Source organism: Hemitrygon akajei, chromosome 2 (assembly GCF_048418815.1).
Source record: "Hemitrygon akajei chromosome 2, sHemAka1.3, whole genome shotgun sequence".
Classification (NCBI taxonomy): Eukaryota; Metazoa; Chordata; class Chondrichthyes; order Myliobatiformes; family Dasyatidae; genus Hemitrygon; species Hemitrygon akajei.
The window spans coordinates 109704250-109718683 of NC_133125.1; the positions used below are offsets into that span (position 1 = coordinate 109704250).

The 14434-nt window shown below is 39.3% G+C and overlaps 1 protein-coding gene across 5 annotated transcripts in view; it reads right to left on the bottom strand.

The window, feature by feature from the left end:
* gpr180 (G protein-coupled receptor 180) overlaps positions 1-14434 on the bottom strand; it is a 114977-nt gene that overhangs the window by 46142 nt on the left and 54401 nt on the right. For all 5 annotated transcript variants that reach the window (XR_012096092.1, XR_012096093.1, XM_073027184.1 and 2 more), the window contains exons 3-5: positions 9814-10026; positions 2078-2258; positions 1647-1696 (exon numbers count right to left, since the gene is read on the bottom strand). Coding sequence is in view for 3 of the 5 variants with exons in the window: in XM_073027184.1 (XP_072883285.1) it covers positions 1647-1696; positions 2078-2258; positions 9814-10026 (444 nt within the window). In the remaining 2 variants the exon portion in view is untranslated. The remainder of the gene's footprint in view (positions 1-1646; positions 1697-2077; positions 2259-9813; positions 10027-14434) is intronic.

Here is a 14434-nt window from a genome sequence, read left to right on the forward strand (position 1 = left end):
CAGAAGTCAGTGGATTAAAGCCTGCTTCCCTGTACATTGTCAATTCCTCTGCTTAAACCCCACTAATCCCAAGTACATTTAGTCCTAAAAATTAGAATTCTACCCCCAACCCCCCATGGCATCTTTGAAAGATAAAATCTACAGTTTCCCCCCAAAAAAAGTTAAACTTTTTCCATTCAGAATATTTTGCAATACTAAGTATTTGTTTGAACAGCTGTCGCCTGTAGGACTAATCTATATCCCAGAAAGTAGGAATAGGCTCTTTTCTGGCTAGCACAGACACAACGGGCTCAATAGCCTCCTTTTCTGTTCAACCGTTTCCATGATCTATTTAGATTCATAGAGCTGTAAATCACAGAATCAGACCTTTCAGCCTGTGTTTGGCTGATATCCCTCTAAACTCTTCCTAACCATGTACCTGTCCAAATGCATTTTAAATCTGGTAATTGTATCTGCATCTAACTGAACCACTGCCAACTCATTCCGTGAACCCATCACCCCTTGTATAGGAAAAATATTGCCTCAGGTCCTCATTAAATCTTTTCTCTCTTACCTTAAATCTATGCCCCTCCCCCTGCCCCTCTGATTTTACACTCCCATACCCTAGGAAGAAGACTAATGTCCATCCACATAATTTATGCTTCTCATAATTTTACTATTCTCTGCACCTATGAGGTCATCCTCAGCCTACTTCGCTCTCGAAGAAAGTTCCAGCTCATCCAGTTTCTCCTTATAACTCAGGCTCTTCAGTCCTGGCATCATCCTTCCGAATCTTTTCTACATCCTCTCTAGCTTCATCGCACCTTTCCCACAGCACGTTAACCAGAACTGCACACAATAGTCCAGGTGTTGCTGAACCCACAAGTAACTCAACAGTTGCATGTTATCCCAACATAATGTCTCCGTTAATAAAGGCAAATATACCTTATGCCTTTTCTTGCCATGCTATCTACTTGCGATACCACTTTCAAGGAACTCTGTACTTCTATCCCAAGGCCCTGCAGTTCAATAATACTCTGCAGGAACCTGCATTTACTGAGCATGTCCAGGTCTGGTTTAATTGCATAAAATGCATTTGAGTGAATTAAATTCCATCAGTAATTTTCACTTTTCCAGATAATCTATATGCTGCTGTACAGTTAGATAACTGCCAATCAGTACTTGCATAGAACTGCATCATGTATTAGATAGCTGATATGCCCTTCAATATGCACATATAAGTTATATACACATAGATGTATTCCATGTATAGGCCATCTACAGTAATAAATGGGTACAATTTTCTTTTGAGATGCCCTTAAGTTAATTTTGGCCATGTTAGAAATACCCAAAAATGGTATCTATATCTCCACAGCATTATAGTGAATGGCATCAAAATACACAAGACTTTAAAAAAAATAACTACTAAAAGTAGAGAGAAAAAGGAAACTAGTTTTTTATTCATAACAATAAATGTATGCAACTATGTTGGGCTTTGTTCATATGCATGGGTGTCCATTATTATAGAGTTTACAACCAGAGGATTTCATTTATGTCTGTACATGAAAATAAATTACTTAGTACTTCAAAACTCTATTACAAGATCAGGTATATATTTATTAAGAACCAAATTAACCAGAATATTTAAAATAAACTTCGCATCTCACATTCAGCCAAACTTCCCAGCAAAGGAATTCCAATTCCATCCACCGAGTACCTGAAAGAAAGTAGATATTATAATTTAGGTGTTTTTATGGAGTAACTAAGATGTTTCATTTCATTCACAGAAATTACTTCTGTAGGGAGGTGCAATGTTGTAGTTTTAAGTTCTATGTTTTTGTATGCTTTATTAATTTCAAAAATATTACATAATCAGTTCTCTTAAATCTCTAACCTGAAACTTCATCTACTACATCAATTTCCCCCAACACAATTTTAATTTGTTTTATTTGAATGTAGAAACAACTCAGGTTTATCTACAATTCAGTTCTCAGTACAATTTCAATGTAGGTTAAAACTATATGAAAGCAAGAAAATATATAATTCATAAATTAAATTGCTTTAACATAGAAAACCCACAGCACAATACAGGCCCTACCTGGATAGGTGCACATAGTTGGTGATTGCTGCACTGGCCTGCAGCACTAATCCAACAGACAAAACCTTCAGCATACTCTGCATCGGTCCATCTTTCTTAATTGATTGCCAGATTGGTTGAGCATAAATGCAGGCGACTATGAAGTAAACCAATACCAGAAGGAAGTAGAAGTCATGTAACCCTATGAAAAGGATCAATTGCTGAGATTCAAAGATGAACAGAATATTAAAACTGAAAGATGCAGAACTTATTTGCAAACACCTCACTTTTAATAAATTCTATTGTTGCGAATAGAAATTGAGCTTTTTGTAAAATAATCAAGGCAGCAAAACGACAATACAGGGACACGATCCAGACACAACTCTCCACCAATAACACACGCAGCTTATGGCAAGGCCTGCACACCATTGCAGACTTCAAAGTTAAGCACAGTTGTGCTGCCAACATTGCTGCCTCTGTCCCAGATGAGCTAAACCTCTTTTTTACGCTCGGTTCGATGTTGCCTTCACTGAGCCCGAGGAGAGCCGCCAAAATGACTTGCACCTTAGTTATCTCTGAGGCTGAAGTATGCAGGTGTTTCCAATGAGTGGACAGTTGCAAGGCTGTGGGACCAGAGTGGGTAACAGGATGTGCACAGCACAACTGGCAGGTGTGTTCAGACATTTTTAATCTCTCCCTCTCCTAGTGTAGAGTGCCCTCCTGCTTCAAAACATCCACCATTGTTCCTGTACCTAAAAAGACCAAGGTGACATGTCTGAACGACTAGCATCCTGTCGCACTCACCTCAATAATAAGCAAATGCTTTGATAGGCTGGTCAAGGACTACGTCTGCAGCATGCTACCACCCACACTGGACCCCCTACAATTCCCCTACCAACACAACCAATCAGCAGATGATGCAATAGCCACAGCTCTACACACTGTCCTTACACATCTGGAGAAAAAGGATGCTTATGTGAGAATGCTGTTCTTACACTACAGTTCTGAACTCAACACCATAATTCCCTCCAGGCTTGACAAGAAGCTCAGAGACCTTGGCCTTTACCCTGCCTTGTGCAGCTGGATCCTGGACTTCTTGTCAGACCCCTGGCAGGTGGAAAGAGTGGACTCCCTCATCTCTGCCCCACAACACAGGAGCCCCTCAGGGCTGTGTTCTAAGGCTCCTCCTTTACTCTTTGTGCACCCATAGCTCCAATCTGCTATTTGAATTTACTGATGACACAGCATTGATTGGCCTTATCTCAAATAATAATGAGGGAGCCTATGGAGAAGAAGTCATCACCCTGAAAACAGCGGTGTCAAGAAAACAACCTCTCCCTCAATGTCACAAAAGCAAAGGAGCTAGTTGTGGACTACAGGAGGAAAAGAGACAGGCTAGCCCCTATTGACATCAAGGGATCCAAGTTTGAGAGGGTGAACAGCTTTAATTTACTCTGCATACACATCACCAAGGACCTCACGTGATCTGTACATACGGGCTGTGTGGTGTAAAAAGCACAACAGTGCCTCTTTCACCTCACACAGTTGAAGAAGTATGGCATGAATCCCCAAATCCCAAGGAGTTTCTACAGGGGCACAATTGAGAGCATCCTGACTGGCTGCGTCACTGCCTGGTACGGAAACTGTGCTTCCCTCAATTGTAGGACTCTGCAGAGAGTGGTGTGGACAACCCAGCACCTCTGTAGATGTGAACTTCCAACTATTCAGGACATTTACAGAGACAGGTGGGCAAAAAGGACCCGAAGGATCATTAGGGACCCGAGTCACAACCAACCCCAAACTGTCTAGCTGCTACCATCCGGCAAATGGTACCGCAGCATAAAAGCCAAGACCAACAGGCTTCGGGACAGCTTCTTCCACCAAGCCATCAGCCTGATTAACTCACACTGATACAATTGTATTTCTATGTTATATTGACTGTCCTGTTGTACATACTATTTATTACAAATTACTATAAATTGTGCATTTAGACAGAGACGTAACATAAAAATTTTTACTCATGTATGTGAAGGACGTAAGAAATAAAGTCAATTCAATAAGAAAGCTTTGCATGATTGTGCTTAATGCTGAACAATACAATCATCTTCCCCACTCCTAACCCAACCATTACCTGCACGCACAAGAGACTTTAAAGCATCAGCCTCTACTTACCATTACTCTGTCAACATAAGACTCTTCTTTTACTGTCCATTCCATTTCTATTGCCACATCTTCCAGCCTGAATTCAGTGCTGGTGTAATGATCTTATTCTGACATCAAACCATTTCACTTCTTTTCAGATTTATTTTATTACCTTGATTAAAATATCTAATTCTAGGGGGCAAGCATTTAAAGTGAGAGTGGTTGAAAAAGGTGTATTTTTGTGAAGGATAAGTGATGGACTGTCAGGGGAAAGACAGAAAATGCAAAATATAAGATATCTGACAAAACATAATGATGTGTTTTTAAAAATATCAAGAATAATGCCGCATAAGAAACAAGACGTCATCAAAATATAAGAATAGCTGGAAATAGCTTACTGGCCTCTTACTGTACATCTATGTTAATTTCATGTCAACTTCAATTGTTTGAATTTATAAAACTTGACGGGTCCATAAACGTACCAACATAAATTTACTGTATAAATAAAAAATCTAACATTTTTTCACTGATTAATGTAATAATGGGTTTACCGCCAAGACCAACATTAAACACTATTTCCAAATACTTTCCCAAACTTTTGCAGCCCTTTTTGTAAAGCTATTCCCACCATACCTTTAGGGAGGAATTCTAATTAAGGAGACCAGTCAGCTATTTCCAGATATTCTTGTATTTTGATGCACGTCTTGTTTCTTATGTGTCTTTATTCCTGATATTTAAAAAAAAATACATCAGAATGTTTTGTCCGAGTTAGGATTGTGTGCAATGGTCAGTATTAGGAGTGCTTCTTTTCACATAGTCGGATAACAAAATTGATAGATTTGTGGCCAAGCTTGCCCATGAGACAAGTCCAGTGGAGGGGCAGGTAGAGTTGCCAATGCCAGGACATCTTTTCTTAGATAAGGGGCCCAAAGGTGCTCACTATACTCCAAGTGTGGTCTGAATAATGCCTTACGTATTCTTGCTTTTATATTCTAGTCTACATGAAATGAATGCTAACATTGCATTTGCTTTTTTTTAAACTACATTTCAACCTGCAAATTAACCTTTAGGGAATCCTGCACTAGGACTCTCAAATCCCTCTGATTTGAGTCCTTTCCTTCCCTGAAAAATAGTCTATACCTTTATTACTTCTACCAAAGTGTATAATTATACACATCACTAAACTGTATTCTTCTTGCCACTTCGTTGCCCATTCTCCAAATCTGTCTAAGTTATTTTGCAGACTTCCTGTTTCCCCAACACTCCTTATTTCAAACTTTTACGATATTCAGCGTAATGTTCATTTTCATTCCCAAAGCTTGTATCACTATGGTTACCATTATCATACCCTGGGTAAACAGTACCTGATACTTTGATTGCAATCAGTTTATTAATGATATAGGCTTACACGTGGGATGGGGTGCATGATAGGGTAGTTTGAGAGTTCTGTAGTATGTCAGGATATTCAAAGCAAAGATGAGTAGATTTTGGGTATTAAGGGAATTAAGAGTTTCGGAGAGGTGGCACACAGATAGAGTGGTGAAAGGCCAATTGGTCTACTTTTGTCTGCTACTGCTATTTCTGAACTTCAAACAAACATATGTCCAGTAAAGTGATTTACAGACTGCAGGAAGATCTGGATGGTCTGATCAGTTGGACAGAAAAATGGCAAAAGAAATGTAATTTAAATAAGTCAATGTCTGATTATTATCACATACATGTAAGTACAGGTGTAATGAAAATTGTACTTGTGAAAGCATCATAGGCATATAGCATCATACAAGTCACATTTATAAGCAAACCATAAATAAAACACAAATTACACACAATTTTTACAAGAAAACAAAATTACAACAAAAAAAATGGCCATTTCAATGCAAAGTGGTCATAGTGTTCCTAGACTGTGGTGATTAGGATTCTGTTGTTAGTGAATGGCTGAAGGGTTATAGGGCCATAGAATATAACAGCACTATCTATATCCCTCATAATTTTGCATACCTCTATCATATCTCCCTGCAGTCCCCTACACTCCAGGTAATAAGGTCCTAACCTATTCAACCCTTTATCTCAGATTCTCAAGTCCGGGCAACATCCTTGTATAATTTCTCTGTATTCTTTCAATCTTATTGATATCTTTCCTGTAGGTTGCTGACCAGAACTGCACACAACCCTCCAAATTAGGCCTTACCAATGTCTTGTATGAAGGTTAATGTGCCAAAAGCTCTCTTTACAACCCCATCTACTGTGACACCACTTTTAAGGAATTACAGATCTATATTACCAGAACCCTTTGTTCTACAACACTCCTCAGTGCTCTGCTATTCACTGTGTATATCCTACCCTGGTTTGTTCTCCCAAACCTCTCACCTGTTTGCATCAAATTCCATCTGCCATTTTTCAGCCCACTTTTTCAGCTAGTCCAAATCCCGCTACAAGCTTTGATGGCCTTGCTCGCTATCCACTACATCCTAGTCTTGGTGTCAACTGCAAATTTGCTGATCCAGTTTACTACATTATCTGGATAGCTGATATAGATAACAAACAGCAATAGACAGAGCATTGATCACTGTGGCACACCACCAGTTACAGGCCTCAAGTTAGAGAGGCAACATTCTACTACCTCCTTCTGGTTTCTCCCATGAAGTCAATGTTGAATCCAATTTACTACCTCATCCTGAAACTTCTTGACCAGCTGCCCATGTGGGATCTTGTCAACAGTCCTTGCTGATCTCCATGTAGACAACATCCAATGCCCGTCTTTCATCAAATTTCCTAGTAACCTCCTCAAAGAACCGTATAAGATTGGTTATGACCTCACACACACAAAGCTATGTTGACTATTCCTAATCAGGCGCTGACTGTCCAAATACTTGTACTGTATATCCAGTCCTTAGAAAACATTTCACAATTTACCCACAACTGACATCAGGCTAAGTGGCCTACAATTTGCCAGTTTACTCTTAGAATCTTTTTTTAAACAAAGGAACAACATGAGCAAACTTTAATTGCCTTCTTCGCTGTCCACTTTGCCCCTTGTCTTGGTGTTATCCACAAATTTGCTGAACCAGTTTACCACATTATCATATTGATGATAAACAACAATGGAGCCGATCCTTGTGGCACATAAGCCCCCTGTCAAAGAGGGGCTTTTTTCCCCAAAAAGACCGAGTGATCATCTTTATGGTCGAATTAGTACCCAACATGATACGGCCTATCCCAGTCTCACTCCCCAGAAATAATCCTGGTGTCATGTCATCTGCTTCTAACTTTGCTGTTAGCTCTGTCATTAAGGACAGTACTATAGAGTTTGGACTAGCCTAGGGATTCCAGGCTGCTCCCTAGCCTCTCTGTTGGCCAAACAGGAAACCTGTCATCCCATATTGAAATAATCACCAATACATTTTTATAGATAAAGGAAATGCTGTTTAAAGTGGAGCTGTGAGCAACTCCTGCTATGACTGGTCTAGATTTTAATCAATAATTCACAATTTTTGCCAATACTCGGTGCTGCAGTGCCATCTTGTGTTAGAAATTCATTTTGCAACAAAATATTTCAGCTGTAAAAATGACACCAAGGGCCTAAACTTTAATATTCTTCCAGGATAACGAAATGCACAACAAAGAAACAGTCTTTTGGCTCACCTTCTCTGTGCTAATTCCATTTAACTGTAATTAGTCTATATTCCACTACACCTTTGCTATCCAAATGCATTTTAAACTGCCTCCACCACCTCTAGCAGCTCCTTCAAGATAACAACCACCCTCCTCTGTGAAAGAAAAACTTATCCCTCAAATTTTCTTTCAATTTCTCCCCTCTCACCTTAAACCTATACCATCTAGTTCTAGATTCCCAGAATAAAAATTCTGGCTATCTATCCTATATATGCCCTTCATAATTTTAACAGCCTCTTCAAGTTCACACCTCAGATTCCGAAGCTCATAATACTGAACGTGGCAATAGTGCAATAGATGAGATACCTCAGGAGTCCCTGTTTGAATGTGGATATATATGTATTTATGTATAGTAAGAAAAATAGAAGGTTAAACTTTAAGCACTATTTAAAAGTTCTCTTGTAGAGTGCTCTCTTGCAAGCTGCAGAAGTTTTTATTTATCATTTTTCCTGTAGTGTTATTCCTAATATTCTTAAATTTTGTATTTGAGCATTGCATGTGAAGACTGCTGCATTATCATTCTTAGAACTACATGTTAGGCTCCACGTTTTTCCTGCTGCAGATAAAGAATTAAAGGAAGAATTCTTGTAATTCAGTTGTCCAGGGAAACAAGCACTAGACTTTGATGAGTAAGTTAAAAGTTTCACTTGGTGTAAACTACAATTGAAGTTAATTTATTCTCAATGCCGATATCGATGTCTTGTTCCTGAGATAGAAATTCGGGAGTTGCTAGCAGCAGCTGAGCCTCACTAGCATTTACAGACTGCATCATTTAAACCATAGCTTTGGAAAGCTTGCACCACCCTGTTCCAACACTAAATAAGGCCTGGCTGATCCAATCTCTCACTCTTATATTTGGTCTGATTCCTCCAGGGTCCAAAGATCTGTGCATGTTCAGGCTTAAATCAATAATGCTGAACAGCCTGAAGTAGACAATTCCAAAGATGTACAAATGTGCATAAAGAAATGTCAATATTCGAAGTGGCTAATGGTATGAGGTTATGTGCCCACAGCTGACGTCAGATCATCTTTTATCCTCAAAATTCAAAGAATGTATTGCAGTACAGCCCTCCATAAGTGAACGTCTGTATCAACCAAGAAAGTCTACTCTGCTTTAAGTACGAGAATATACAAAAACCTTGTACAGTCTCAGCAAGATTTCCTTATTTTTTAATTCAGCCCTCCAGCAATTGCCTTCTTAATTGCTTTGGTATCTGCAAATTCAATTTATTTTAAACCAGCACATCAAAACTCCACAATACCCAGTATTTGTTGCATTCTCATGCTTAAATATTGTGTTTCGCTATCAAAATGAAGTTCACGTTTCATCACATTTTCTATTTATATCGTTTTGAAGAATCATTGCTTCCCCTGAACAGTTCTTTTCTTGCCTGTCTGAGGCCGATTTATAGAAATTATGAATGGCTGAGGACCAATTTATAACAACTTACTCAACACGAAAAGCAAGACCTTTAACCCTGTTCGTACATTACCTGCAAACACGAATCCTTATTTTAAAATGAAAGATATAGCACTGAGAAAGGACAGTGTCCACACTAAACATCAACCACCCATTGACACTAATCCTACATTAAAGTTTCAAAGTTTCTGTATATTTTCATCGACTATCCCAGCCTCTTCACATTGTGGGCAACATACAGGGTCAATTAACCAACCAACCAACCAGCGTAACTATGAGGAAACCCACCTAGTTGCAGTGAGAACGTGCAAACTCCATGCAGACAGCACCCAAAGACAGGTTGAACTGGAGTCCCTGGCACTATGAGGCAGCAACTTTACAAGCTGCATCATCGTTCAACCTATGTTTACATGACAAACATTTGCATGGTGACTTATTTAATGCCTCTTCAAAATCCAAATAAAGGCTTAACAAAGGCGGTGTTTCGTACAGCAAAGAACAGTAGTTTGGTACAGTTACTTACCAGACTCCTCCGCACTGAAGTGATCCAGTGGATTGTTTGCTACATCTGGGTTCAGCAATACAAGTTTAAACTTGATAGTCTCTGCAGCAAAGTTGTCGTCCATTGCAAATTCTTTTTCTGAGCATGTGTATTTATCAGCATACACAATGTAACAGGCCTGAGGGTATGGAAACTGAGAAAGGGTTTGATTGTTCTCCACATCATCCAATGAAACTGGGGGGGGGGGGGGGTGGGAAAGAGGGAAAACAGATCACAGTTACTCTACCTCTACCACTGGAACAAAAAAATAGGAATTACCTGTATTTACTGGCTCAAAATGCTATTTTCTTTGATTGCATTTTATTCTTTAATTTGCGCAGAGAAATTTTATGTCGTTCACAGGTCATCATCCACTGATTTTGAACACATCTTTGCAAAGAACTTAATGAAATTTCTTAAATTATGGCCAATCAGCTGGATCATTCAGAACCTCTGGCTGTATGAAAATCATCAACCCTGGACAACCCCACCCCCATGCCACACTTTTTTTAAAAAACATAGATGGCTCAAGCATAAGGAGAGAAACAATTGGCTCAGATAGTAGGTTGGCTTCAGGCTTTACGTCCTCAGCCTCTAATCACAGGACAAAATAACAGGCTTTGTAACAGTAACTGGAAGGTCTTCCAATGGCTTTTAACTTTTTTCCAAAAATCACATTAATTTAAAAATTATACAAATTTATGAAATCTAAATAATTTTAAACAATAAGGTGAACTAATTCAATATCTGTTAAATCATTACATTAAAAAAATAACAAACAGTGATGTACTAACCTTTTTCTCCCCCCCCCCCCCACCCCCCCACAGTGTCGGCAATCCCATGAATTGGGTCGCAATTTGCATTCTGTTTTCCCTGGGCAGGAAGCAAAGTGCATCTAAACATTCTCTGCAGCGTTTCACTGCTCCACTGTGGGAATCTACAGTGTCCTCTATACAGGGCTAGCATTTAGATGCACCATCATGTCTTTGCTCTCTGTCTTCCATCGCATATATGCAGAATATAGTTCCAACATATATCACGACAAAAAGGCTGATAATATTTTGGAATCGATGGTTATCAATTCAGACAGAGTGCTGAGAATCAAAGGCGGAAACATATTGTATTCAGAGATATATTAAGCCAATTCACCCTTCTTCAAATAAACTACAAAGGCGTAAAGATTTCTAATGCATAGTACTTTGATATTTCGTAAGATTATATTCAATGTGTACATACCTAAGGATTTCACAGGTATAATCAGAAATGAACCAGAGCTAAAGCAAACTAAGGAGACCAAAAGTTTGTTTATTGACATAAGCTTAACAAAGGGCTGATTTATTTTATTTTTTATTTAGAGATCCAGTGCGGAACAGGCCCTTCTGCCCTAAAGAGCAGCACTGTCAAACAATCCACCTATTTTAACCCTTGTCCAATCACAGGACAATTTACAATAACCAATTTACCCACCAACCGGTTCATTTTTGGACAGTGAGAGGAAACTAGAGCACCTGAAAGAAACCCACATGCACACGGGAAGAACAGAGGATGCTGGAATTGAGCTCAAACTCCAGTGACTCCAAGTTATAATAGTGTTGTGCTAACCGCTACACTACCGTGGTATAGCTCAGAAGAAATAGTATGTCATTAAAAATGTACAATTAAATAAACCCACTCTGTAAAACTATTTGGGTGGCAGGGTGGAGATATGTCTATCAAAGCAGGTATAAGGCACTTCTTCCCTCCACTAACCTGCAGGACACCTTTGGGTAAGATATAGCACCTATTCAGCCCACCCCTGAGGAAGGTCATGTGAAGTTATTGGACAGTAGATACTGAAAGGTCTTATGAGCAGCTAGTGCGCATCACAAGTCGTGGTTATGTGACCACTGGTGCCAGGCAGACAATCTCTGAAGAGTATTGATAATGGCTGGGGGTCACCATCTTGTAAAGATACTGCCCAGAAAAAGGCAATGGTTAAATAGGATTTTTGAGCTAATCTACAAAACATTTCACATCAAGTTGAAAGAAAAAATGCAAAAGCTGTCAACAATTTAATAAAAATTGAAAACCACAATTAAGAAGCTGAAAAAGGATTCATCCCCTTTGTAGTTACAATGCTAACGTTGCACCGGTTCACACCCTGCCTAGGTCAGGCAGCCCTCTGGCTGAGGGAGAAGAATGGCACTTGTAACAAAAGTTTACTGTGATACCAAGTCATTTTGAATGAGCTGCAGAAGTCAGTGGCTGTAACTGGAAATTAAGCTCCACAATCTCCAAGGCCTTGCATAGAAAGGGTATTTATGGAAGAGAAGCAAGGAAGAAGCCCTGGCTAAAAAAAAAAGCATATCCTTACCCACAAAGGTTTTGCAAAACATCACTTAGAAGATACCGTAAAGATATGGAACAATGTCTTGTGTCAGCTGAGACTAAAGTGGAACTTTTTGGCTTCAATGCTATGCAGTACATGTGACACAAATCTAACACTATGCCTCACCACCCCGACTATAAAGTCAGGTGGAAGTAGCATCATGTTATGGGGATGTTTTTCAGCAGCAGGTAATGGAAATCTGGTCAGGATTGATGGGAAGACAAATGCTGCGAAATACAGAGAGATCCTGGCTAAAAACCTAGCCTCTACCAGAGACGCTTAAACTGGGGAGAAAGTTCATCTTCCAGCAGAACAACTACCCAAAGCACACTGCCACAGCAATCATGGACTGGCTTGAAATTAAGAAAATTGATGTCCTTGAATGGCCCAGTTCGAGTCCTGAACTTAACCCATCGAAAATCTCTGGCAAGACCTCAAGATTGCTGCTCCACAACTAACCATACTAATTGAATCAGCAATTTTGCAAGGAGGAATGGGCAAATCTTGTGCAAAGTTAATAGAAACTTATCCAAAAAGTCTACTGGCTGTAATAACTATGAGAGGTGATTCAACAAAGTACTGTGCACAGGGGGAATTAGTACTTTTGAACTGCTGACATTTCTCTTTTTGAATTTTTAGTTTCTCATGCTTTACAATTTTCCTTGTTTTTTGGGCTGTACTGTGGGAAGAAAGGAGCATGTGATTCATAAATAAAACTTCTCAGTTAAATTAAACAGAATCCCTGGCTGTAATAGTCATTTATGTGAACAAAGGTTGGGGCTGATACAAGGCACTGCATATACTTAGAAGCTCAAATTTACAATGGGGCAATAACAGATACCTTCCACTGGTTGGAAGTAGACCTGCAGGCCCCCAGCTACGCTTAGGACTCATTGTCTGCAACAAAAAATCACATGACCCTATTACTCTTAGGGCTTCAGGCTAGATCAAATGACACGATGACACTAGCAAAATGTAAAGTCTGCTGTCATTGTTGCTGCAGATAATTATGAAGTTTTTCACTGCAAGGCAGAGAACAGCAAACTGGGTTGAAAACACTACCTCCCCCCCCCCCCCCCCCCAGTGAGCAGGGCAATAGATTGCACCCACATCATATTAAGGGCAACAAAGATAACTTCATCTATATTCTTCATAGAGCAATATAGAGCAATATGAATGCGGCAATTACCAAAAGATTCTCCTGACCAGTTTTCATTGATGGTACTTCTGTTATAAGTTTACACACATGTTCAACTGGCATCCTTAGGGAGATGAGAAGAACTATGCTTATTTCTGACTCCTTACTCCAGTCAGCACTTGCCATAAACCCATGCACTCAATCAGAACATCCCAAAGATCATCTCTGAGCCACTCAACAATGCTTTTAATGCCTAAACTATACTAAAAAATTGTATTTCAGTGCAGTGCAGAGAAAATCATGTTTCAAGATTTAAACACAGAACTCGAACAGTGCAAGATGGTGCTCCAAATCGGAACCCTGCATCAGGTCTACACCTTTAATCTCCACAGATGCTTGAGCTGCTTCTTTAAAATGTAAATTTCTAGCCTCTGTATTCTCTTCAGTCTTGTTTTATAGTGATTGCTGCAGCCATCTTAAAATTTACTGGCTTGTAGATGCATCCTAATATTAATGTTACTTTTATCGGAGGTGGTTAAGAATGAGAGGGATGAGGACTGAAAAGGCAAAATTGAATTGAAATTGGTCCTCCTCCATTTGGTGTTTTATCTATATTCTTTTCCATAGTTATTTTCAACTTTATGAATATCTTAATCACTGGTTGCTAAATGCATCCCATAATAGCCGCTTCATTTAACCTGCCTCACTTCCACAATCAAGTTCAGTAATGCTGGAAACAAAATAATCTAGAACATTCTCCTGAATACATTTCAAAAACTCCTTCCCAAGTTTTCCCCTTATATTGTTGCTATTCCAGTCTATCTTTGCATAGTCAAACATACCCCATCACCACCACTGGATTGCTTTTGTACACCTTTGTAAATTCTTTGCAATTCTACTCCTCTGTTTCCCATGAGGTACTCCCAATAGATCTCATAATATACTCTCAACAGTGTAATTACAACTTCTACTGCATCTTAATTTTTACCAAATAGATCCCGTCTTTGATTGCTCTACAACATACACTTTCTCCAGCATTGTTCTCCTCAGTCAAGTATTGCCATTCACCAAGCCCTCCATCCTAACCCTCTCATTCT